This window comes from Cygnus atratus, chromosome Z (genome assembly GCF_013377495.2).
Source record: "Cygnus atratus isolate AKBS03 ecotype Queensland, Australia chromosome Z, CAtr_DNAZoo_HiC_assembly, whole genome shotgun sequence".
NCBI lineage: Eukaryota > Metazoa > Chordata > Aves > Anseriformes > Anatidae > Cygnus > Cygnus atratus.
Genome location: NC_066396.1, coordinates 84,277,286 through 84,300,883, shown reverse-complemented (window position 1 = coordinate 84,300,883; position 23,598 = coordinate 84,277,286). Strand labels below are relative to the sequence as shown.

The window sequence follows — 23,598 nt, the reverse complement described above, 5'->3', positions numbered from 1 at the left end:
GTAAGAGCTGCTGGCTCTGATATGCACAAGACCAGACCCTACACAGAATTACACTGAAACTTCTGGAGAAACACTTGGAACTGAAACTGTGCAGAAATAAAACTTTGCTTTTTCTCTCTCTCTCTGTGCTCTCTACGCTGCATTTGTGTCAAAAAAGTAAAACTGGCCATGAGCTGAACACTACGTTGCCAGAAGAAAGCAGTCAGTGGAGCACTTGCAGTTTCAACCAGTATCCTCTTGCTCTGGCACATCCTACATCCTTTTCTCTTCATAAAGACAGGAAGAAAGACAATGGGTTTATTAGAGCTTTTTTTTTTTTTAATAGAAAAGATCAGCAGTTTAATGAAGTGAACACCAGTTCCAGCCCAACACTGTGACTTCAGTGAGATTGTGTAGTAATGCTGGACAACCAAACACAACAGAGAAAAGCATCCCCATGACTCTGTATGTGCAGGGTGACTGTTCTGAAGGGAACTTTTTCACACCTGCTCAGACCTCTCAGACATTTTAGTTCATCTTCTTGCGCTTCCTTTGGTTCCCTGATGTCTTCTGTGCAGGCAAGGGGAGAGACAGTGTGCCAAGCTTGTGGTTCTGATCATTCTCAAGTCCTGGCAGTCCTTTTGCCTTGGAGATCTTCAACCGCATGGCCTTTGCAATGTCCATCATCCTGGAAAACACCAGAGAAACACTATGTCAGTGGGGCAGACAGGTCTTCTGGGACAGACACCACAAAAAAGATGAGCAGCCATTCACCTCAGGGAGGGAAGCCAGGAGGCAGCCACAAGCAGGATGTCTGCTCTGCATCTTAACACCACCGTGGGGACAGAATCACAGAATGTTAGGGATTGGAAGGGACCTTGAAAGACCATCTAACTAGAAGCTGGAAGTATTTCAAGATTATAAGGCAGAGCCTTGCTGGGCAGGCTGGAATGCTACCAAACTGCACAACAACCTCAGAGAGCATAAGCATGAGAGAGCAGTCAATGGCCAGCTGACTCAGAAAAAATAATGCAGCTCTCCATTTTTCTGTGAAGAGATGTTACAGCTGCTGCTGCAGGCAGCCCATATTAGATTCCCAATGGACTCATCTTTCATATATGGTACATTGGAGGGAATCTAATACAGTGAGAGCATCTCCCTTTAATTGCTGAAATTCAGGTCTTGGCTGAGATCTGTAGTGTGATGGGTTTGGGCAAGAAGTCACAAGCCAGAACATACCTGGAGGTTTGTCAAAGAACAAAGTTTGTCTGAGAGGAATCTAGCAAGGAAATAAGTTATCTGACCTCAGCTGGTGCCCTGACAACACACAAGCCCCAGAATCCTCCCAGATGACTTTACGGCTTTGAAATACAAACAGATTCAGATGGGAAGAGATGTCAGGTGTTCCTCAACCAAACCTCCCACTCCAAGCAAGGATCATCCCGTGGCTAAGTGAAGTGTCACAGGGACATGTGCCTCATCTCTGTTTTTCCAACAAGTGATTGCTTCCCCCACCTTTTTGTCACTAGCATCCTATAACTTGTGCTCCCAGCTCCAGTAAAGCGTTTAAGATCAAAAACTTGGAAAACTTGTAATTAAAAAAAAAAAAACAAAAACAACCAACTAACTTATTTTAAAACAGCTTCCAAAAAAAAAAAAAAAAGAGATGGAAACCAGTATCAGCCAGCCCAGTTAACATTGCTATTAGTTATCTAAGAACAAAGAGCAGAATTGCAGAAAAAATCAGAAGTTGCTGCATCAGGTCTGACTATACAGCTTGCAAAACCCAGATGTGGCTAAGGGCTCTGATAACTTTCAGTTTTCCTAGGATCTTGAGATTATGTCCCTCAACAAGAAGGCCCAGGATACTCTACAATGTCTTTCTCTGTTGTAGTGAAGGACTTTTGACCATTTGCAGCTCCTTTACAGCAGCATCGCCTCTAAAGAATCCTGACAGAAAAGACCAGTATGGTTGAGCTAGGCAGCAAATGTCCTTAAGAGTCACCATGACTCACAGAACAGTATGGGGTGCGACAGAGATACATGCATGGCTGAACAGCTACTAATACGGCCACCTGACCCATTCCCGGACAGTATTAACAAGCTGCTTGTTGAGCTAATGTCTGCTTGTTGGGCAATTTCCCAGCAAGCTCAGCAGACTGGCTGATTAGTGCTGATCAATTCCTGATTTATTCTGCAGGGGCCAGAGAGATACTACAGTGCAAACTGTAATGAAAGCGTTCTCAGAGCCAGAGGAGCTGGAGGAGGCTCTGCTGACACCTGCTGGCATAAGCATGTCTTGCAGCTGACAGCTGAGACACCACTTGGCAGGGGAGTAATTATTTTTCTATGGAAAATTAAAGTCTAGGGAGCAACTTTCAAAAAAAATCTAACACAGCAAGCATTGTTTGCCCAGTTGCTTATTCTACAAGCTTGTTTCTATCCACTCATGCTCTCTACCCTTGACTTGGCACTGGGAGGAGTGACAGATACAGCAGAGGGACGTGCTGCAATCCAGACTGACTTCGACAAGCTGGAGAAGTGGGCTGACCAGAATCTCTTTAAGTTCAACAACGAAAGTGCAAAGTCCTGCACCTGGGGAGGAACAATCCCAGACATCAGGACATGCTGGGGATCACCCAGCTGGAAAGCAGCTTTGCAGATTTTGGAGGCCTAGGAATCCCAGTGGATACCATGCTGAGCATTAGTCAGGAACGGGCCATCACTGCAAAAGGCTAACAGTATTCTGGGCTGCATTAGGCAAAGTGTTGCCAGCACATCAAGAGATGTCCTTACCCTCTACTCAGCGCAGGTGAGGCTGCACCTGGAGTACCATGTTCAATTCTGCTACCCAGGGGAGACACAGACATACAAATGTGGTCCAAAAAAGGGCCACAAAGATGATGAAGGGACTGGATCACTTCTCCTGTGAGGAAAGGCTGAGAGAGCTGGAACTATTCAGCCTGGAGAAGAGGAAACTCAGGGGGATCTCATCAATGTCTGTAAATAGCTGAAGGGAGGTTGTAAAGAAAATGGAGCCAGGCTCTTCACAGTGGTGCTCAGTGCCAGGACAAGAGGAAATGGGCACAAACTGGAGTACAAGAAGTTCCCCTTCAACAGCAGGAAGCACTTCTTCACTGTGTGGATGACAGCACTGAAATAGGTTGCTCAGAGCGGCTGTGTAGTCTCCCCACTTGGAAAGACCTTCAAAAGCTGTCTGGACATGGTTCTGCACAACTGTCCCCAGGTAGCCCTGCTTGAGCAGGGAAATAGGGCCAGATGACCCTCAAAGGTCGCTGCCAGCCTCATTCAGTCTGTGATTCTGTGGCAAATCCTTATTTCAAATACTATGGCCAACCTCTCTCCAGTTCTCCCCCCAAGATGCTTTGCTGAAAAGTCCCCAAGTCTATCACCATTTCAGAAACAAAACAATTTCCTTGGTTCCAACCCCTGAGTGAGGAAATTTCAGGAGCATGGGATTACTCCATGTTACCACCAACTTACTATCTGATTGTGAGACAAAAACCTGTTTCAAGTTTTCCTGCTGCAGTCTGCTACAAAGCTGGGCTTGCATTCAGACTGGTAGCTAGCAGGGACCAGAACTCTGCAGAAGGAAGGTGTATCAGGGACAGGAAAGTGAAGAGTGAAGAGCCTTGTCAGGGAAGAAATGGGGCTGGGAAGCAGTTGGGTAGCTTTTCTGCTGGAATCTGCCCCAGCTGGCCATTCGGGTGCTGCCCGCCTCAGTTTCCCTGCCTGCAATGTAGATGAATATCCTCTTAATGCACCTGAGGGTGCATTGCGATAAGCACCATCACAAAGCTTGAGACGTATAACCACCCTCCTTTACAAGTAGTAGGGCTTGAAAAGAAAGCTTCAACACACTCCAATGTCCAATTACAGCAAAAGGTTCTCACAGCAGGTACCGTACTACTCAGGTGCAAGACAGGCTCCAGAGCTCTCTTCCCTGGGGCACTATTTGTATGAGGACCGCAGGCATCTCAGCAGGTATGAACAAACATGATTCACCTGCTTTCGTGGAGCTTCATGTCATTCTGCAGGACGGTGAGGTCTATTTGGAATTTGTTAATGTGCAGAGCCAAGGCGATGACGTATGATGCGATTTTAGTCTTCATTGATGCAGAGATTAAATTCTGGACACTGAACGGCAAGAGGGAGAACACATGAAATTTGGAATATTAGTGAACCCAAAACACAACCCCCATGAGGTACAGAGAGAATTGGAGCCTCTGTTAGCGATGACAGACTTTTCCTAGACATGAAAGAAAGAGCTTTAAGCAACAAATATCCCTGTTCATGGGGACCTCACGGACTTCTTTATCCTTCTCACAAGCTGCTTATGTTTCTGTTCAAAAGCAAAGGCCTCTGGAGTTGTTTATTGCTTTACGGCCTTGACAAAATCACCAACTAATGACATTTCTGTCTCTCTGGCACTCTGATCCCTTGAAAGAGGAAAGCAAAGAGAAGCTGCTCTGAGGGTATTCAGTATAACTACTAATGGCTACTTAAATAGACAGTCCACACAGAGCAAATTTGGAAGGATTTATTTTGATTGTTCACCAGTAGTTTGAGTCCTCATAGACAAATGCTCACCCATTTGGACTCAAATTCTCTGTTAATTTCAGTCTGACAGCAACAGTGCAGCTGCATGATGGCTGAGCAACAGCAGTTACGCCTCTTCCATGCAGAGGCTGTTGACTCCTTGACTGCAGGAAAGGCACTGTGGCAAGAATTAGAATATTATTCACTCTTGCCAGTATTTTGGTGCTTCCTCTCAACAGGACCACTGAAAACATTTATCCAGATAAATAACTGCTTAGTTATAAAAGGCATCCTTTGTAAGGTAGCAACCAATGGCCATCTGGTCAAAAGCAGCCTCCAGCAGCTGCCTCAGCAAGTGTCTCTGACACTGCTGGAAAGAATGAGCTTCCTAACCCCTAGTCTATTCCTGTCATGAGGTGATGACTTGTCCTGTCTGACCTCCATGGCAGAATGAGAACCCATCTTACTGCAACCAACTTTGTCACTGCTGGCTGGGTAATGCTTGGGCAAAACTTAAGGAGAACTCTTTGGCCTGTAAACATACATGTGCAATGGCATGAGTTTCTGTACATCAACCTGCACTGGTCTCAGCCCAGGGGTTAAGCAGCACAAATCTTTATGTGGTTTTGTCTGCGTAGGTCTGGAGAATTCAAATAAGTTGGGTCTACTTCATGCAAAAGCATCCCTTTTGTTTTAATTAAGCAATGTGAGTGTAAAAGAAGCACCATTATTTAGCCACTGTTCTGCCTCTGTCCCAACCCTACTCTGAGATGGTGGAAGAGCTGGCATAGCTACCTGTCAGCTGCCTTGGTTTACAGTGAAAAATGTATGTGTAGACAGCTACCCATTTTCTCCACGCAGTTGAGTAAGCTGCAACACAAGCATATGTTCTCCTATCCTGCATTCAGGGAGCGAACTCCAGAAACAGACAGGCATGCCATTTGGTCAGGCTAGCAAAATTCATAGGCACATGCTTTTGCACACATGGCTCTGCCTCTCCCAGTCACATAGTAGATTTGCACTGTCCACGGACCATCATCAGTCATAAAACAGTATTCTACACAGTCCAGGGTGCTACTCAAGAAGCTTCTGCTGTCTTCCATTTTGGTATATTTCCCGATAATGACACCATGGCCCTTCAAGTTGAATTCTGCTATATCTCAACCTCGAGAACATCGAAGCAAACAAAGTTCCTTACCTGCCGTTGTTGTAGGTCAGTGAGGTGAAGTTCTTCATGAGTTTCCTGCTAATAATGTGTGGACATTCAGGACCCATTGGATCTAGGATAGAAACGGCTTTTGCAGTGAAATAAGAGGCACGTACTCTTCCTCACAATGTAAGTCAACCATCATAACAGCATGTTCCTTACTACAGCATTCATGACCTCTACACATGAGTGCAGAGAAACTAAAAGGAACTTGCACACTTGATTTCTGGGTCTAATCAATTTTCAGATAAGAGAGAGGCTCCTAACATCTTTTGTTGTTCACTGCAAATGGGATGTCCCGCCTCAATACTAGACAGACTAAAATACCCATGTACATGTGCAACTACACAAACCTTTCTTTTAATAGATTCCTGTCTCTTAATAGATAGTCCTGTCAGATAGATGATTAAAACTGAAACCACATTAACAAATTCCTATTAGCACCAAACTAGTCATTTTCAACATCCATTTCAAGCCTCCTCAACTAACTCCTACAGGATGACTCCTTTGTCTCCAGCTATGCAGGAAGATCTCCACAGGCAGGCTTACCCTTTCCTCATATATCATTTCCCTGCCACTGAAAATGCTACCATTGGAGTTTTCAGGACCGAGAATGAGAATCGCATGCAAGAGTTCTGTGAAATATACCAAGACCTGAAAATCTCAACCAAAATATTTTGTGTGGTGTTTTTGAAAAAAACAGTTCCTGCCATTTTACTGGGATTCACACACTGAGCTGTTAAGTAAAGGAAACTGAAAACCCTGATACTCAAGAGAACAGAGACAGATATAAAGTATATATTGTGTACTGTACGCCTCTTGCATCTGGAATGTAGAGGCTAGAAGAGGGAAAGAGCTGACAATTTCCAGCTTCCCTACTCCCAGAGTAAAGCCTGAAAATATTAAACATGTCTGTAAGTACAGAAACCATAACTTATCAATAAACAAAAATGAATCTCAAATTCCAACCTAAGTGACCTTATCTCCTACAAAGAGGATCTCATGGTGCCACTCTGATGTGTGACTGTTAGAAAGGGACTGAAAAGGATTAGACATCCATCTTCCAGTAGATGCAGACTGAATACCCCACAACAACATGAAGATCCTCAACCTCACCGTGACACAGGTTGAACTATAACTGCTGCCAAGTGGCTGTTTATTGAACAGCTAACTCTGGGCAGCTTTACTGTTTTCTACTGCAGTCATTGCAAACCAGGTTCCAGCAGGTAGCTGAAAAGGCAAAGAGCTGAAAACTGTCTTACGCTTCTTCTTGATGACTTTCAGGAAGCTGAACTTAATAAGGATGTCCAGGAACCACAGGCATCGGGCTTTGTGATCCCTGCTCTTCTCATCAACAGGCAGGAACTTCAGCTCCTCTAAGACAAAGGAGCAATGGCTGAAGAAGAAAGAGAGGGAGCATGAGGATCAAAGAACCAGGGACTATCTTACTTATCAGAACAGGACACAGCAAACCCCTGACTTCAATGCACAGCTGTTTTAGGCTGGAAGATTTCCCAGAACACTGACAAACAGAAGTTCACAAGGCTGCTCTGTGAGTACATTTTCCTTGCCGACAACATTCAGCCAGGCCTTTTCAGAGTGCAGCCACTGTGCAGGCCCCTGTACTGTAGAATCTGCAGGCTCACTATGGGGCACAGACACACTTCTACTTAGGCATGGGCAGATGGGAAGCATAGGGAGTTTGTTTGCTTACTTCAGCTGCTCAGCACCAGGACTTAACACACTAAGTGTATGTCCATGTCAATTTGCCAAGCCACTGCAACTTCTAAACCAAGACAGTAACTACTCGCTGGGGACAGTGCCTGGCCACAGGCGTACCATTCTCAGCACAGCTCTATGGTCCTTTTTGTATGAACTTGCCTCCAGTTCCCACTTTGGATTTATCCCCTCTCTTCTTCTGTAATCAGTTCCCAAAAGGGCAGCCATACTGCAGTGCACACCACCTCCTCTCCAGTACAGCTCCCTCCATACTCCCCAAAGGTGTGGAGCTGCATGTTTGGATTAAACATCCTCCCTCTGGACTGGAAAGATCAGCCAATCCATACCCATACTGGGGAGCTGGTCCCATACTGGGAAGCTGGTAGCAGCTGCCATCCTGCACCTCAGAAGAACTGCAATTTCACAAGGCCATCCCTAACTATTAAAAGGCTGCTTGCAGCACTATTACCTTTTCTCTTCTGTTTTCTTGGTGATTTCTTCTGGAGTGATGTTAATAAAGGCTGCTGCTGGACCCTTCAGTGCTTCATACTCTGCTGGGGACAGGACTGGAAGGATTTTAAAGAAATTCTGAAGTAAAGAACATGAATACCTTCTCTCCTTTCTGGTAAGAGCATCCCATAATAAGATATACTCTCTTCACTCTTGCAATAGAAATATGTGGGAAAGGAAAGTGGGGAAGGAAATTATAAATAAGCAGGATGTAATTGCAAGACTTGGAAGCTGACCAATAAAAGTGTCTAAAGGCTGTGGCTCAATCACAAATCATTTCTCCTATGTTTCTGATCTCATTACTACTCTTAGCTGAAGTGCTTCCAGCAGGGAGGCATGGCGTCCTTCTATTTGTAGGACGGAGGAAAGATACAGAATTTGCAGGCCCTAAGTGCCAATGCAGTATGTCCCTGCTCTCTCAGCTTTTTGTTTGATGCCCAGAGCCTGAAGAAGGGTCACAGGTCAGCAGGAGAGCACCTGAAGAGCAGTGCAAAGGAAATGCAGCTACTGCAGCCAGTAAGTCAGCTTCATCAGGGGCCCAACTCAAATGCCTCTATGCTAGCACACGTAGCATGGGGAATAAACAAGAGTTAGAGATATACACATGCCTGCAGGGCTTTGGCACTGGCATTATGGAGACATGGTGGGATGCCTCCCATGACTGGACCGTTAGGATGGAAGGACACAGGCTCTTTACGAAGGACAGGCAGGGGAGGGGCCATCGCCCTCTATTTCAGTGAGCAGCTGGAGTGCCTGGAGCTCTGCCTGGGGATGGGTCAGCATTACAGGGATGGCAGGGACAGGGGACATTATAATGGGGGTCTGCTATGGGCCACCTGCTCAGGAAGACCAAGCAGAACGAGGCTCTCTATAGATAGACAGAAGCAGACTCACGTTCACAAGTCCTGGTCCTCATGGGGGACTTCAACCACCCTGGTAACTGTTGGAGGGACAGCACAACAGGGCATAGAGAATCCAGGAGGTTCCTGGAGTGCACTGATGACAACTCCCTTCTCCATGTGATAGAGGATAGAGGAGCCAATGTGGAGAGGTGCTATGCTGGACCTCATTCTTACCAGCAAGAAGGGCTGGTGGGAAACGTAAAGCTCAAGAGCAGCTTTGACCGCGGTGACCATGAAATGGTGTGGTTTTGCATTCGGAGGGCAGCAAGTAGGGAGCACAGCAAGCTCGCTACCCTGGACTTTGGGAGAGCAGACTTTGCCCTCTTCAGGGATCTACTTGGTAGAGTAACATGGGACAAAGCCCTGGAAAGATGTGTGATATTCAAGGATATTCACCTCCTCCAAACTCAGTAGTGATGAATCCCAACAAAGAGAAAGTCGGGCAAAAATGCCAGGAGGCCGGCATGGATGAAGAAAGAGCTCCTGGCAAAACTGAAGCAGAAAAAGGAGGCCTACAGAGGGTGGAAGCAAGGACAGGTAGCCTGGGAGGGATACAGACACACTGTGCGAGCAGCCAGGGATAAGGTGGGGAAAGCCAAAGCACTCACAAAATTAAATCTGGAAAGGGACATCAAGGGCAACAGGAAAGGCTTCCATAGGCATGTCAGTGATGAAAGGAAGACCATGGAAATTGTGGGCCCTCTCCAGGAGGAAATGAGAGACCTGGTTACCTGGGATATGGAGAAAGTTGAGGTACTCAACGACTTTTTTGCCTCACTCTTCAGTGACAGGAGCTCCAGCCACATAGTTCAAGTCTCAGAAGGCTAAGTCAGGGACTGGAAGAATGAAGAACTGCCCACTGCAGGAGAAGATCAGGTTTGAGACCAGCTAAGGAACCCGAAGGTGCACAAGTCCATGGGACCTGAGGAGATGCATCTGCAGGTCCTGAGGGAACTGGTGGATGTAGTTGCTAAGGCACTATCCATCATATCTGAGAAACTGTGGCAATCCAATGAAGTTCTCACCAACTGGAAGAGGGGAAACAGAACCCCCATTTTCAAGAAGGGAAAAAGGAAGACCCAGGGAACTACAGGCCAGTCAGACTCACCTCTGGACCAAGCAATATCATGGAGTAGATCCTCCTGGAAACTATTCTAAGGCATACAGGAAAAAGGAGGTGATTGGTGACAGCCAACACGGCTTCACTAAGGGCAGAACATGCCTGACAAATCTGGTGGCCTTCTACAACGGGATTAGAGCATTGGTGGATAGGGGAAGAGCAACTGACATAATCTACCTGGACTTGTGCGGAGCATTTGACACTGTCCTGCACAACATCCTTGTCTCTAAATTGGAGAGACAGATTGACAGATGGCCCACTCAGCAGGTAAGGAATTGGCTGGATGGTCGCACTCAAAGAGTTGCAGTCTACAGCTCAGTGTCCAGGCAGAGATCAGTAATAAGTGGTGTTCGTCAGGGGTCAGTACTGGGACCAGCACGATTTAATGTCTTTGCTGGTGACATGGACAGTGGGGCTGAATGCATCCCCACCAAGTTTGCTGATGACTACAAGCTGTGAGGTGTGGCCGACACACTGGAGGAAAGGGATTCCATTCAGAGGGACCTAGACAGGCCTGAGCGGTGGGCCTGTGCAAACCTCATGAGGTTCAACAAGGCCATGTGCAAGGTCCTGCATCTGGGCTGGGGCAATCTGAAACACAAATCCAGGCTGGGCAGAGAATGGATCGAGAAGAGCCCTGAGGAGAAGGACGTGGGGGTGCTGGTGGATGAGAAGCTCACCATGAGGCAGCAACATGTGCTTGCAGCCCAGAAAGCCAACCATATCCCGGGCTGCATCAAAAGCAGTGTGGCCAGCAGGACAAGGGAGGGGATTCTTCCACTCCTCTGCTCTCGTGAGACCCCACCTGGAGCCCTGTGTTCAGCTCTGGGGCCCCCAGCACAAGGAGGACACGGAAACATTAGAACAAGAGGAGGGCCACAAAGATGATGAAGGGCTGGAGCACCTCTTCTACAAAGACAGGCTGAGGGAGTTGGGGTTGTTCAGCCTGGAGAAGAGAAGGCTCCAGGGAGACCTTGTAACAACTTTCCAATACCTAAAGGGGGCCTACAGGAAGGCTGGGGAGGGACTCTTTCTCAGGGAGAATAATGGCTTTGAACTCAAAGAAGGTAGATTTAGATTAGATAAAAGGAAGGACTTCTCTACTCCAAGGGGGGTGATGCACTGGAAAAGGTTTCCCAGAGAAGGTTAGATGCCCCATCCCTGGAAGTGCTCAAGGCCAGGTTGGATGGGGCCTTGGCCAACCCGGTCTAGGGGAAGGTGTCCCTGCCCATGGCGGGGGGGGTGGAATTAGATGGTCTTTAAGGTCCCTTCCAACCCAAACCATTCTACAATTCTACAAAGGTTCAGCTCAGTGCTGCCACATGCCTGGCAGCACTCCCCTCCCACATGCCAGAGTACTGACATCAAGCAAACAGAAATCAGAAACCACACTCTGCTACTGAAAAAGATACTGTCTTCAAACTTGTAAACATGTTCTGGTTTGTCGGCATCTTCGTGACACGGAGGCAGAAATATGGACATGTTCTGTACATCGTCTTGGGCCACATCTTGGATCAAAGCTTAGGAGAGAAGTGGGAAACAAAACAGCATTTGGACCATGCAGACAAAAACTGAGAGAATGTGACCACACCCAAATACTTCCTTGAAATTCAAGTCAATTTGGGGGGGGGGAGGTTTGGGTCAACAGTAGTTTAGTTTAAGCAGCAAACGGAAGCTGAAATGGAGTTTTAAGCACTTATCTCACTGGGAACAGTGACAAGGAAAGGCCACAGCTCTTCCCCATTTTGTTTGGTTACTGCCATGTGTGGGTACAGAAAGCATTCTAGGAGGCTCAGAGTTTCTAATTTGCCTGTAATGTACTCAGCATGCTGCCTTTTAGCCTGGTGTCATCACTTCTGTGAAGAACTTTCTGCTACTTAAGATTCAGAAATGGTGCTCCAGACTAGACAAAACTGGCTGCTGCTGCTACACCTCTTGCCTCTAGGGTGAGCAGGAGAACATTGTTTTAACATCCTGGGTTCCATTGCACATCATCTGGCCCAGCATAACATGCAGAGCACAGTAGATATCCTATCTGGAACACAAGCGCTGAGAGCTTTCATGTCAATGAGAGCTGACCAGTTTTATAGTCTCTCCTATTCATAGCTAATGCAAGTCAGAATCCCACAAGTGCTGGTGGAAGGAAGCTCAGTTGGTCTCCAGTTCAACCTCCTGCATGGACTGTCTCCAGCACTTACCAGGGCAGCCCTGGCTTTCCCAACCAAGGCTTGGAAGTCATCCCAAGGATGGTGAGCACACAGCTCCCCGTGACCTGTCCCAGGGCTCCACCATCCTCCAAGGCAAGAAGTTCCTCCCATGGACCACTGTGACTTGTCCTGCTGACCCTTGCTGTATAGCCTGACACTGCTGAGAAGGGCTTGGCTCTGACTGCCCTTCAGACAGCTGTGGGTTGCTGGTTAGATCCCCTTGGCCTTCTCTCTGCCAGACTAACCAAGTTCAGGGATAGGGCAGAGTGGGGTGGCACAGGCTGCACAAGGCGATACAGATGCAGCCTCACCAGCACCAATAGAAGGGGGTATCAGCTCTCCTTGAAACATTACCTCAATGTGATACTGGGGAGAATTTTTCCTACAGTAGTGGCAATAACTAAGACCATGGCAGATACCTTTTCCTGCCAGCTTCTCCATAGCAGAGGACCGAGTCTATCAGACTGACTCAAAACAGCACTAGGGATAGCACATGATGGTGCTGGGACCCAGTATAAGGCATAGATCATTTTCCATACACATGCCACTGTGAAGCCAGAGTACAGCTCACCTTAATGAACATTCAGCAGCTCTTATCAAGCCAGGTGACTTTACTGCCTTTATGCCTCTAAGTGGACTTCCAGAACATTGACAAAATATGGGCAGAAAGGGACACTGACGACACATGGACCTTCCCTTACCCAGGCAACTCCCACACTAAGCCTAGTAGGATCAGAAGGAAGCAGTTCCTTTTCTACCAGAATGACCTGTGATTTCCTCAACGTGCCCATTTCAGCTGTTAAACCAACAGCTTCATCGCTTACTACAAGCAAAACCCCTTTCTTCTTCCTGCCATACTTGGCAACAAACAGACAGAAAAGCACATCTAATTGTCTTCAGTGACACATCACACAATATTCTTACCTGTTACTCCCTTTGCATCTATAACATTTGCTGCTGCTTTTGTCACAGCTGTGTTAAGAATATCATTGCCCACTGCATTCATTCGTCGGGAATTCAGAGCTCGCTTCTGCTTGCTGGTGCCAAAGGCCTCAATGCACAAATCCACCTGTGCACGAGAGAGACGGAAATGAGTGCACACTGCTGAACTCAGAACACTTTGCATCCAAGAGGAAAACCCAGCTAACCACCATTTATCCTACATTTTTCAAGAAAATTTCAAACATATCACTGGGTACAACCCAACTAAACAACAAGCACTGTGGGGGAGGAGGGCAGGGTAGGAAGTACCTGGAACTGTAATCAAGACTGAAATAATTATGAAAATACTGCTAACGCTAGGCACTAGCAATTCTCAGACCTTGAGTGCTGAGAAAGAGGGCTGAACCCGCACATTTACACTACAGTAAACTAAGCGTCTCAGTCTCAGACAAGTATCTGTCACTGTCAGCTGGATAATCATAGCAGAATGTGATATGGGGTTTCAATGTTACCTTCTCCCTGAAGGATTTATTCTGGTAATCCTTTGTGTCATCAGGTATTAAATTATCTATAAAAGAACAAGAATTAGTATGCTTGGCTTGCAGCAGCTGGGAAAACACATGTGTTGGGCACTCCTTAAGCTCTAATCCATTAATAAAAGACTAGACTAAGAATTCTACGGGACTTTGTCAATTAAAGAACACAATGAATGAGTATGTACCTGGAACAAAGAGGGAAAGGCAGCCCAATTTTTGCTACAAAGTCTATGAGCGTAATGCATAGCCGGAAGCAATATTCATGTCCTGTTGCATAGAAAATAGGTCCCTGAAGACCATATTCTTTGGGTTATCCTCCTAGCTTCGGCAATAAAGAGCAGTTCTGCTGAAGAACAGCTGTTTTCTTTTGCAGTGATTCAGTGCCTTGACCTGGCCATTTCCAGGCTTCCCTCAGCAGGGCCTACCTAGACAAGGCTGCATTTGTTCTGAGCAGTGACAACTTTGCTCCCAGCTCTGGCAGTTCTACTCTCCCACCCCTACTGCTGTCTGCTTAAGCCCCACCCTAAGTTTCAGCTATGATCTTCCTTCTCCCTCTGTTTATCATGCCATGCTGTGCCTTAGAGGGAGAATGTAATGTATCCTCCTTCCTTCATGCTGAGGGAACATGGCAGAAACAAGTAAGAAAGGGTAGCTGAGGAGAGAACAGAATGCAATGCTGTGAGTAACCAAGCAATCAATAGCTGAATGTATACCTATTTCTAGGTCGCTGTGACTATGGTGCTAGGGTTAAATACAGTATCTTCCTACCTGACAGCAAGGGCTGCATGTTGAATATTTCAGCATTGTAGACTTCCATTTGCCCAGAGTCCTTGTTTAACACACCAACAAAATACCTGGGGAGAACAGGGGCAAATTATTAGCAAGAGACAGTCCAGTGGAAGTGATGTTTTAACATGACATGGTGCAGAGCCACATGTATTACGCATCTCCTGCCAGTTCTTTTGCATTGCAAATACCAATTTTCCAAGAAAATTCAGAATTTCACTCAAAAAAAAAGTTACCTTGAAGTAATACATTTATAGACATACATGTTTTCTACACATGCACAGAGGTATATATATAAAAAAAGACTTGTTGCTCTAGGTAAATGTAAATGTCTTAAATCAACTGACTTGGCTTCAAAATGCACAGATCAATTGTAGGTGGCTGAGTGCTAGTTACTACTTTCTTCTGTCTCTTCTAGTATGGTTGGTTTAATCCTTGGTTTCACGTTGCTTCTAAAACTTGTGTTCCCTGTGTATGCTTCCCTGCTTACTACAAGTCACTCTGAGCCTAAGTCCTCAGAGCTCAGAACTGAGCAATAAGCAATGAATTATTCACAAAGACGAAATTTTGTTTCAAATATTTACTCAAAAAGTAACAATTTACAGCAGTGCTTTAACAGCTGTTCAAACCATTTAACTTTCATTAGAAACAAAACTAAGTCAAAAGCACATTCTGAATGTTTCAAATGGGCAATGAAGTCCTAAGAGCAAGCTACTGTTAGTCATTTGCAATCTGACACCTAGCTGCTAGCTATAAAGAAACCAACCCCAAACCAGCAGCTATCTTTCTGTACATAACAGACTACAAAAAGTCCTGAAATTGAACTGTACATTCCTATGCTCTCGTGTCCTTTTTGTAACAGGTAGCAAGTAGCAGCTGCAAAATGGCAGAACGTATGCCAGCCGGTATTTCCAGTTTGGAGTTTTCCTTCTTTTTGCTGAAAACAATTTTTACATTAAACCATACTTCAGTTTGACTTACAGACCACTCCTTTGGGTCTACCACTAAGAATATTTAAAACAATGGTAAAAGCCTAACAGCTATAATCCCTTCAGCAGTATGTCCTACTTTATACAATTATGCTCGGTACTTCTGCACAGCCTGCACATTGAAAACCCCACAAACATATATTTTGTCATAGTATTTCCGCTTTCACTGAAAGTTTATTAAGGTAAGCTTACAGTCTGACAGGATTACACCTGTACAGAGGCGCACAGATTCATATAATTCTGTTTACGTGCTTTTACAGACAGGAATGTGACACCAAATCCAAAGCTTTCTGTTCACCCAATTTATCAGTAGACCAACAGCCATTGCTAAAAGTGTGCTCCACTTCAGCATCAGAACTGAAGTCATACTAAATTCCACCATTTCACTTGAGGATTTTTAAAAATCTTTTCTTGACTAGCAAATCACTTTATGTGAGAGTAAAAAAAATAGAATCTATTCCTCCTTTCAAATGTTGGTTTCTTAATATATACCACACAGAAGAGACAGGCAGACAAATTGAAATGTGTTACCTTTCATAAACTTAGTTAATTCAGTTGTATATACATGTACATGCTACCTTCATATGCAAAGTTTCCCTGCTGTGCCTCTTTCTCTCTCTTAAAAAACCCTATGAGCAACAATGAGCACACTTGTCAGGACTGATGCACGGTGTTCCTACCTTTATTTATAATAAACCATAAAAAGAACACAATTTCAGCTTGTTTCATTTTCATCTGTCTTGTTTACAGTTGTTTCCATTCTGTTGGGACTGCTTTCGTTAGAAGTCTCGTCTGTTCGTTCAGAGGGTTGTTCAGCTTTCTTTGATGAAGGTGCAACATTACCTTTCTGAAGAATTTCAGTCGCTTCATGCTTTAGCATCTCTGATGGAGTCAAAGGCTCCAAATGAATACTGCCTTGTTCACTAATGTCTGAACTAAGGGATTTAGGTTCATTTCTTTTTCTCTAGAACTACTCAAAACTAACATCTTCACCCAACGTTAGTTTTAAGTCCTTTGTGTTTGTTGCTGCAAGTGTAGTTTCATCCAAGTTTTGTACTTTAGTCTGGTCAGTCAAGACACCATCATCTGAACTTTGGCAAGTTTTCAACTCACTTTCACCATGAATATATTTTTGTTCTTTGTCTACTAACTGTTACTATCTGAATCACAACATGCTCCTTTCTCATGCAAAGAATTCTTGGAGCTGTTGTCATGGAGTTCCAAACTGGGAACATTTTTTGTACCTGAGAATGATGAGTTTTCTTCGCTCTTTTCAACCGATGCAACTTTTTTACTTTGATTTCTATTGCATTCTTTTGTTTCCTCTGAAGACTTATGTTCTTGTTTGCAAAATAATCCCAAACTCGTCTAGGTTCAATTTGCTGCTCCACAATGACATATCAGTGAGCGAAAGCAGTACAGGATACCTGCTCACTTTCGACTCCCTCAGATACTTGTTCAGCAGTTGGCAAATCTACAGAAACATTCCCTATAATAACTTGACAAGTATGAGTGTGGCTTTCACTCAGATGTGTGGCCATGCTATCTAAGCCAGAACCATCAGTCAGAAAACCGCAGTTAAGACACACTACAGTCACACCTCGTAGCTCTTCTGAATGCTTCTTGTAGATCCAACATTTTTTACTTGGATGAGCACTGTGAAAACTCATCATGTGATTCACATAGGCTTTGCTACAGCTAGTATTGTACCTGCATAAGGTACAACGGACATATGTAGGAAAGTAGCTTGCAAAATCTTTTATTTCTGAGTAACACTCAAAGCATTTCTGACCTCCCAAATTATACCTTAGATTATGCAGTGCTGTATTCATAACTTTTTTTTTTTTTGCTGCTGCTGTTGGTCCATGCATTTTGCTTCTTCAGTGTAGCTGACGGTTTTGACTTTGCTTTTGACTTATTTGTATTAAATCTGTTATCATTTCTAGTGGTTGTATTTTTAGCTTTAGGTGATAGCTGAAATGTGGATATACTCATTCTAACAGAAGATCCTGACTGAAGAGATCCAACAGACGCTTGAATAGTAACCTTTGATCCAGGAGGCAATCCTTCTAACTGCTTAGGTTTTCTAAATGTTCAGTGATGCTGAGTCTTGTGATCCATTTTTTCTTTGCAAGTCAAAAATTGCAGTCTGCACTTAGTGCAACAGTATATTCCTTTTTTCTGATGCGTCATATAATGATGCATATGTGGTGCTCCAATTTTTATTACTTTGAGGCAAAATGGGCACAGCAAATGTTTTGTATTCTCATGAACTGTCCTGAAATATTTCTACATCAGAAAAAGCTGAGGATCTGTAGTTGCATACCTGGCAAACACATGGCATTTCACCTGGCTTATGATTGTCCTTCATATGTTGCAAAAGAACTTTCTGTTTCAAAGGATAATTCACAGATTTTACAAACAGTAGATGATTCATAAGACGTGCGTGTACTTTCAGTGTGGCACTGTGTGGGAAAAGAATTCGCAGGGAGCTTTGCGCTGTTTCACACGTCCCTGAGAGATAATGAGGAAAACGGCGATAGAACCAAAAACTTGAGCAAGGTCGAGATAAAATAAATTGGCTACAGTGTTAAAGATGAGCTTTGGGCAGTGGCCAATTGCTGGCTGGCTCGAGGCGCGTGCCTGAGGGTCTCTAACCAATTGTAAGACAGATTCAGGCGTGTGGACAGTGCGTGGGGCTACGGGGAAAGTATATGTAGTGGTGAAAAATGGCAATAAAGGTCTCCTGTTTAAGAGCCATCAGGAGTCCGTGTCTTGCATCCCTTCAGCACTGCAGCTGGAATGGGGTGGGAAACTGACAGTAACAGTGCTGGCAGGTGGTGTGGCTTTCCCAGATTTCACTGCTCTGCTTCTCGAGCTCTAAGTGATGCTTCATGTGGTTCGTAAACCTTATGTTATTTTTACGAACCTTCAGACAGCTGAAGCACTTAAATGTTGTATGAGTCTTCTGCTCCTGTTGTACCTGCTGGGTATTACCTCCATGTTTCCCATAATAGAAGTCATTAACTAACGTAATCAATTTTCCTTTCTCAGAGTCATTGATCTTGCTTGTTGTACTTGCACATTCTGTTTTGGCCACTCCCGGGAAGAAATTATTTACCATATCTGGACAACAATACTTCATATGATTTTTTAAAGGACCCATAAGATTGAAATCAATATTGCGCTTTGGACAAGCTCATGGAAAAGGTCCTCCATTTTTAATATTGCTTGATGTAGCATTAGTACCTGTTACATTCACTGACGGCCCAGTCTGGTACTGTGGAACTCCCGAGTTCAGTCTCACAGCAAACAGTATACCAGATGTATTACCTGGTGCAGCTGGTGGAGAATCCATAATATAATCTTGATTGAGTATTACAGGCTGTGTTGTCACAGTAGTCACTGGCCTGGATACAGGTTGAGCCACTACAGGAACAGTGATATTTCGTGATACTGGCTGTGTCATCACTGGATTGGTTACAGGTCTGCTAACAGGCTGTCTGCTAACAGAGCAGCCCCACAGAGAGGGATCTGGGGGTTGTGGTTGACAGCAAGCTGAATATGAGCCAGCAGTGTGCCCTGGCAGCCAGGAGGGCCAACCGTATCCTGGGATGCATCAAGCACGGCATTGCGAGTCAGTCGAGGGAAGTGATTGTCCCGCTCTACTCTGCGCTGGTGCGGCCTCACCTCGAGTACTGTGTGCAGTTCTGGGCACCACAGTACAAAAAGGACGTGAACCTGTTGGAGAGTGTCCAGAGGAGGGCTACGGAGATGGTGAAGGGCCTAGAGGGGAAGACGTATGAGGAGCGGCTGAGGTCACTGGGCCTGTTCAGCCTGGAGAAGAGGAGGCTGAGGGGAGACCTCATCGCAATCTACAGCTTCCTCACGAGGGGGAGTGGAGAGGCAGGCGCTGAGCTATTCTCTTTAGTCTCCAGGGATAGGACCCGCGGGAATGGTGTCAAGCTGAGGCAGGGGAGGTTTAGGCTGGACATCAGGAAGAGGTTCTTCACCGAGCGGGTTGTCGCACACTGGAACAGGCTCCCCAGTGAAGCAGTCACTGCACCAAGCCTGTCGGAGTTTAAGAAGCGTTTCGACTATGCGCTTAGTCGCATGGTCTGAATTTTTGGGTAGACCCGTGTGGTGTCAGGAGTTGGACTCGATGATCCTTATGGGTCCCTTCCAACTCGGGATATTCTATGATTCTATGAACTATAAGAGTGCCGTCTCTACAGTAGGTTAATTTCTCTCAAGTAAACTCCTTTTCATCTCCTGTTTCAGAGGCTAACCCAAATGGTTTGTGCTGCTTTTCGGCACATCTCATGACCCACCGGGAAGAGGCTGCATGTCACCTCTCATTGAAGCTGATCAGAGTATCAACTGTACCAATTTCTTAATCAGCCAGAAAAGTCAATTCCATCTGAAGCCTACCGAGTGGTGCCTGAACTTGCGCAGCTTTTTAACATGTTTTCCTAAAAATCAGGACACACTTCCTAAAGGAAAAAATTGGCCTGCTGTAGAAGCTGCCTTTTGCAGTGTGTGCAAGGCTCCACGCAACTGCTCTCAGAGGAGCTGCCCAAGTCCTGTGGGGATCACAGAATCTCAGTGGCTAGAAAGGATTGCTAAGCGGTGCCTGCTGCTCTAGGAAACAGGTGAAACAAGTGCTGCCCGAGGATCTGGCAGCCTCGTTGATTTTTGCACTCAGAGTAAACCAGACTGTTTGTTCAGCTGTGATTTATGCTGTTACACCAACATCTGCAACTGCGAATTCGGTCTTAGGCTGACAGCTGCTGAGATCTATGAGAATGGATCCACCGCAGGAAATTATCATGAATGCAGGTGAGGCAGATGTGGGAGGAAACAAACCAGGTTACATGGATAAGGTGGAAAAATTAGAAAACAAATCAAGAAACAATTTAATTAGCTGTTGCCTGCATGTCTGGCGATCCTGAGGCATATGCAAACCTAATGCCAAACAGATCTCAGCTAGCTTGCCTTGTTAGCTTCCGCAGCTCAGGATCTTCAGAGGTGCAGGCAGGTACCACTTAAACAGTTAAAACTCTCTCTGAATAATATAAAGTGATGTGAAGTGTTGAGAAATAGGAGTGCCAAAGCTGTACAGAAATACTACTACATTGGTGCACATATCAGAAACATATGGAGCATTACCTGCATTCAGTAAACTAAACTCCTTTCTCCAACCTCAAGAAGAAAAAGCTCCTTGAAGCCTTGTTTCAGGTATGCTATCTTAAGACTGCTGAAGTCGAAGGGCCAGCTCTCTAGTTTCAATTCTCAGACAGAAAAGACTAAGCTTAGCATCTTCTGAAGTACTATCTGCCAGGGATGCAAGTAGTTCATTTTAAATAAATTATTCAGAAACTAGGAGCACTGGAACGCTAACGTCTGGAAGCACTTCCTCTTCCTAATTGTTTTTGCAACTCTGCTCTTCACTGCCTCACCCTACCCATAATTTAAGGAGTCAGAGTAGTGAGACAACTGAAGCTACAAGAGCAAACAGTGCAGGACAAGTGGAGTACATTCAAAGAGCAGAGCACATCGCACCAAGAGGCTGACACACACATCAAGCGCATTTCAGAGTTCTGTAGGCTAGTAGGAGCAGTAATATGCATCAAAGGAAAAAAAAAAACATCTTTGGGTATAACAAGGCAAAATTATTTTACATTGTCGCTCTGCCCATTGAAGAGGATCTTCAATCAGAGAATAAGAAAGATCTCATACACAAAACACTTCTTGGGAGGCCAGTTGGATCTGTCTCAAGGCTACAAAGGTCACATTCCTAAGCCAGGACATGTAAAGGCTGGTGACTTCACCAATGCTTCCTATTACACCGTGTGGTACAGCCAAATCTAGTGCCGAAATCCTCTCCGTTCGCACTGTGGTCTCAATGGGAATGTCTGAGCCAGGTTTAAGGGAAGCTACAAGAAATGTGGCATCAGAGCAATTCCTCCACTTCCACCCCCACATTACTGCCACAGTATCGTCAGGAACCCATACCTGCACAGTGAGTTACATTTCATAACTCCACTGCTGAAGTTATTTCCCACATATGAAAGCCTTTCAGTTTCTGAGACCTGAAAAACAAAGAGAAATTACTTGACCATGGGGCTAAGCAACCTTTCCTGTGTTCATTTTCTTCTGTCTAGTGCCACAAATCTCTATACTGCCATGACCACCAAGCTTTAAACCAGGAGCAACAGTTTGTGAAAGAAAAGGTGGGTTTACTCAGAGTCAATAGACTGGAGAGATCAGCCCTCTGGTTCAGAGGGTACTTCCAATGCTGTAGGCTATTTAACACAGTTTCCTAAAGCTTCTGTAAGTGTACAAGACAAACCTTACAGACGTCGGCCTGGGTCAAAGGCAAAAAAATGGGTAAAGCCATCATTACAACACAGAGGAACTCAGTTTATAATGAAATTTTGAATGATATATTTAAAACTCTAGTACAGCCAGTTGGCTGCAATGAACTAACAAAAAAAAAAAAAGCTGACACAAATGGCTCAGCCAGCTAACTATATTTTTAAATATTTGTGTGTCAATTAAGATATATTTCCCTTGAAGATTTTGGCTGAAAACCTATTCCTTCAGTGAGTCATCCATACAGACAATCATAACAGTTAGCAATGCCAGCAGAAAGCACTTTTTGACTTTAAGTTCGGTTTTTTCTTGACTGAAAGAGTTAGAAAGCCTCCTTGTAGCATAACGCAGTTCCTCAAAAAAAAAAAAAAAAAAGCTTCAATAAAGATTTTAGGGTCACCGTATAAACATAACGCAACAGATTTTGTGATCATATGGACCTTGATAGTCATCAACAGCTTTTAATTTTCAAACCTTATTTTCCTGTAGGTTATTAAAATAAATCAGGACATGCACAACAGTGGTAAATCAATGCCACCTTGAGAACACGCTACTGTGTATCAACAAGAACTTTTCCAATAAGGGTGCATTCAGTTCAGAGTAAAAGACCAGCAACTTGTTTGTCATTCTCAATGTGACCAGGCACAATATGCAATATGGCACCCTTCCTTTCCACCCGAAAATTCCAAGCACAATGTTAAATCTGAGATAGCACATTCTGAAACCGAAATGATCAACGGAAGACTGCAACGCATCGAGACTGGGCAGCGCCACGACATCGGGAAAGGCTCTGTTGTAGTACAGAGACATCGTGTGGTTTTGTGCGGAGCTGCTGCAGAGCACGCGAGGAGGCTTCACAGTGCGGAAACAGCCCGCTCTTCCTTTCACACCCCCACACGAGCGTGGTTCGTCTTGCTGTCGCTTGTCAATGTCGTTGCATTACACACCTCCCTCCTCTGCCGCAGCCACCACCACAACGACGGGCACCATGAGAGCCACAACTTGCTCGAAAATCCCAGAGATTCCGTGAAATGTTTCCTGTTTTTTTTTGTTTTCCTGTCATGCAGCGGCGGAGCCTAAGCGCTTTTTTAACTTTTAACCTTTTTTTTTTTTTTTTTTTTATTACAACCCAAATCTCCGGGCAGGTTTTAAGAGCCTCGGCCGCTGCAGGGCAACGGAAGCGGCCGGATGAGGGCAGCGGGCAAGGCGCCGGGGAGGAGCAGAGGCGCCCCGGGGGGGCGGGCTGCGGGCGCTCCGTGGGAGAGCCGCGCCTCCGGCCCCCCGCGGGGAGAACCACGAGCGGCTCGCGCGGACGGGCCGGGGCCGGGGGCGGCGGCGCCTTACCAGGATCCGGCGGCGCCTCCTGCGCGGGTCGGCGGCGTCGCTGCTGCGGTAGAGGCGGAAGCGCAGGGCGGCGGGGCGCCGCAGCTGCCCGTTGGCGAAGGTCACTGCGGGCGGCGGGGAGAGGCCGTCACACCGGGGCGCCGCCCGCCCGCCCTCCCGCCCGCCGCCCTCCCGGCCCTCCCGCGCGGCCCTCACCCAGCATCGCCGGCTGCTCCGCCTCGGGGTCCCCGCGGTAGCGCCAGGTGGCGGCCGCCATGTCGCGGGGCCGTCCGCAACGCCACGCGGCGCCTCCCAACCGCCGCGCGCCTTGCTGCCGAGCGCGGGGCCGCGCCGCCGCACAGTAAGGGCACCGCCGATTGGCTCGCCGGCGCCGCTCCGCCCGGCGGCGCCGTCACGTCACTTCCGCCCGGCCGCGCGGCCGC

General features: G+C 45.9%; 2 protein-coding genes across 2 annotated transcripts; both read right to left on the bottom strand.

Annotated features, from left to right (window-relative positions):
* Nucleotides 1–296: 296 nt before the first annotated feature.
* POLR1E (RNA polymerase I subunit E) lies at nucleotides 297–23,532 on the bottom strand. The gene is made up of 12 exons (XM_035567615.2): nucleotides 23,372–23,532; nucleotides 23,177–23,280; nucleotides 21,473–21,549; nucleotides 14,451–14,536; nucleotides 13,659–13,714; nucleotides 13,129–13,273; nucleotides 11,410–11,517; nucleotides 7,935–8,031; nucleotides 7,009–7,142; nucleotides 5,738–5,819; nucleotides 4,006–4,137; nucleotides 297–667 (listed from the first exon to the last, which is right to left on the bottom strand). The coding sequence occupies exons 1-12, from the start codon at nucleotides 23,430–23,432 to the stop codon at nucleotides 508–510; spliced, it is 1,242 nt and encodes a 413-aa protein (XP_035423508.1). The 5' UTR covers nucleotides 23,433–23,532; the 3' UTR covers nucleotides 297–507.
* On the bottom strand, nucleotides 16,124–21,457 carry LOC118258678 (zinc finger protein 280D-like). The gene is given in 1 exon segment (XM_035567616.2): nucleotides 16,124–21,457. A coding segment is annotated over 1 exon segment (684 nt). The 5' UTR covers nucleotides 18,927–21,457; the 3' UTR covers nucleotides 16,124–18,242.
* Nucleotides 23,533–23,598: the final 66 nt, after the last annotated feature.

Excerpts from the sequence above, each read along its gene's own strand:
- POLR1E (XM_035567615.2), bottom strand. The coding sequence starts at position 23,432 with ATGGCGGCCGCCACCTGGCGCTACCGCGGGGACCCCGAGGCGGAGCAG. Across the intron at positions 8,032-11,409 it reads TGTTTACAAGTTTGAAGACA|TCCTGTCCCCAGCAGAGTAT; the intron begins GTATCTTTTTCA and ends AAATCCTTCCAG. Across the intron at positions 668-4,005 it reads ATGAAGCTCCACGAAAGCAG|GATGATGGACATTGCAAAGG; the intron begins GTGAATCATGTT and ends GGTGTTTTCCAG.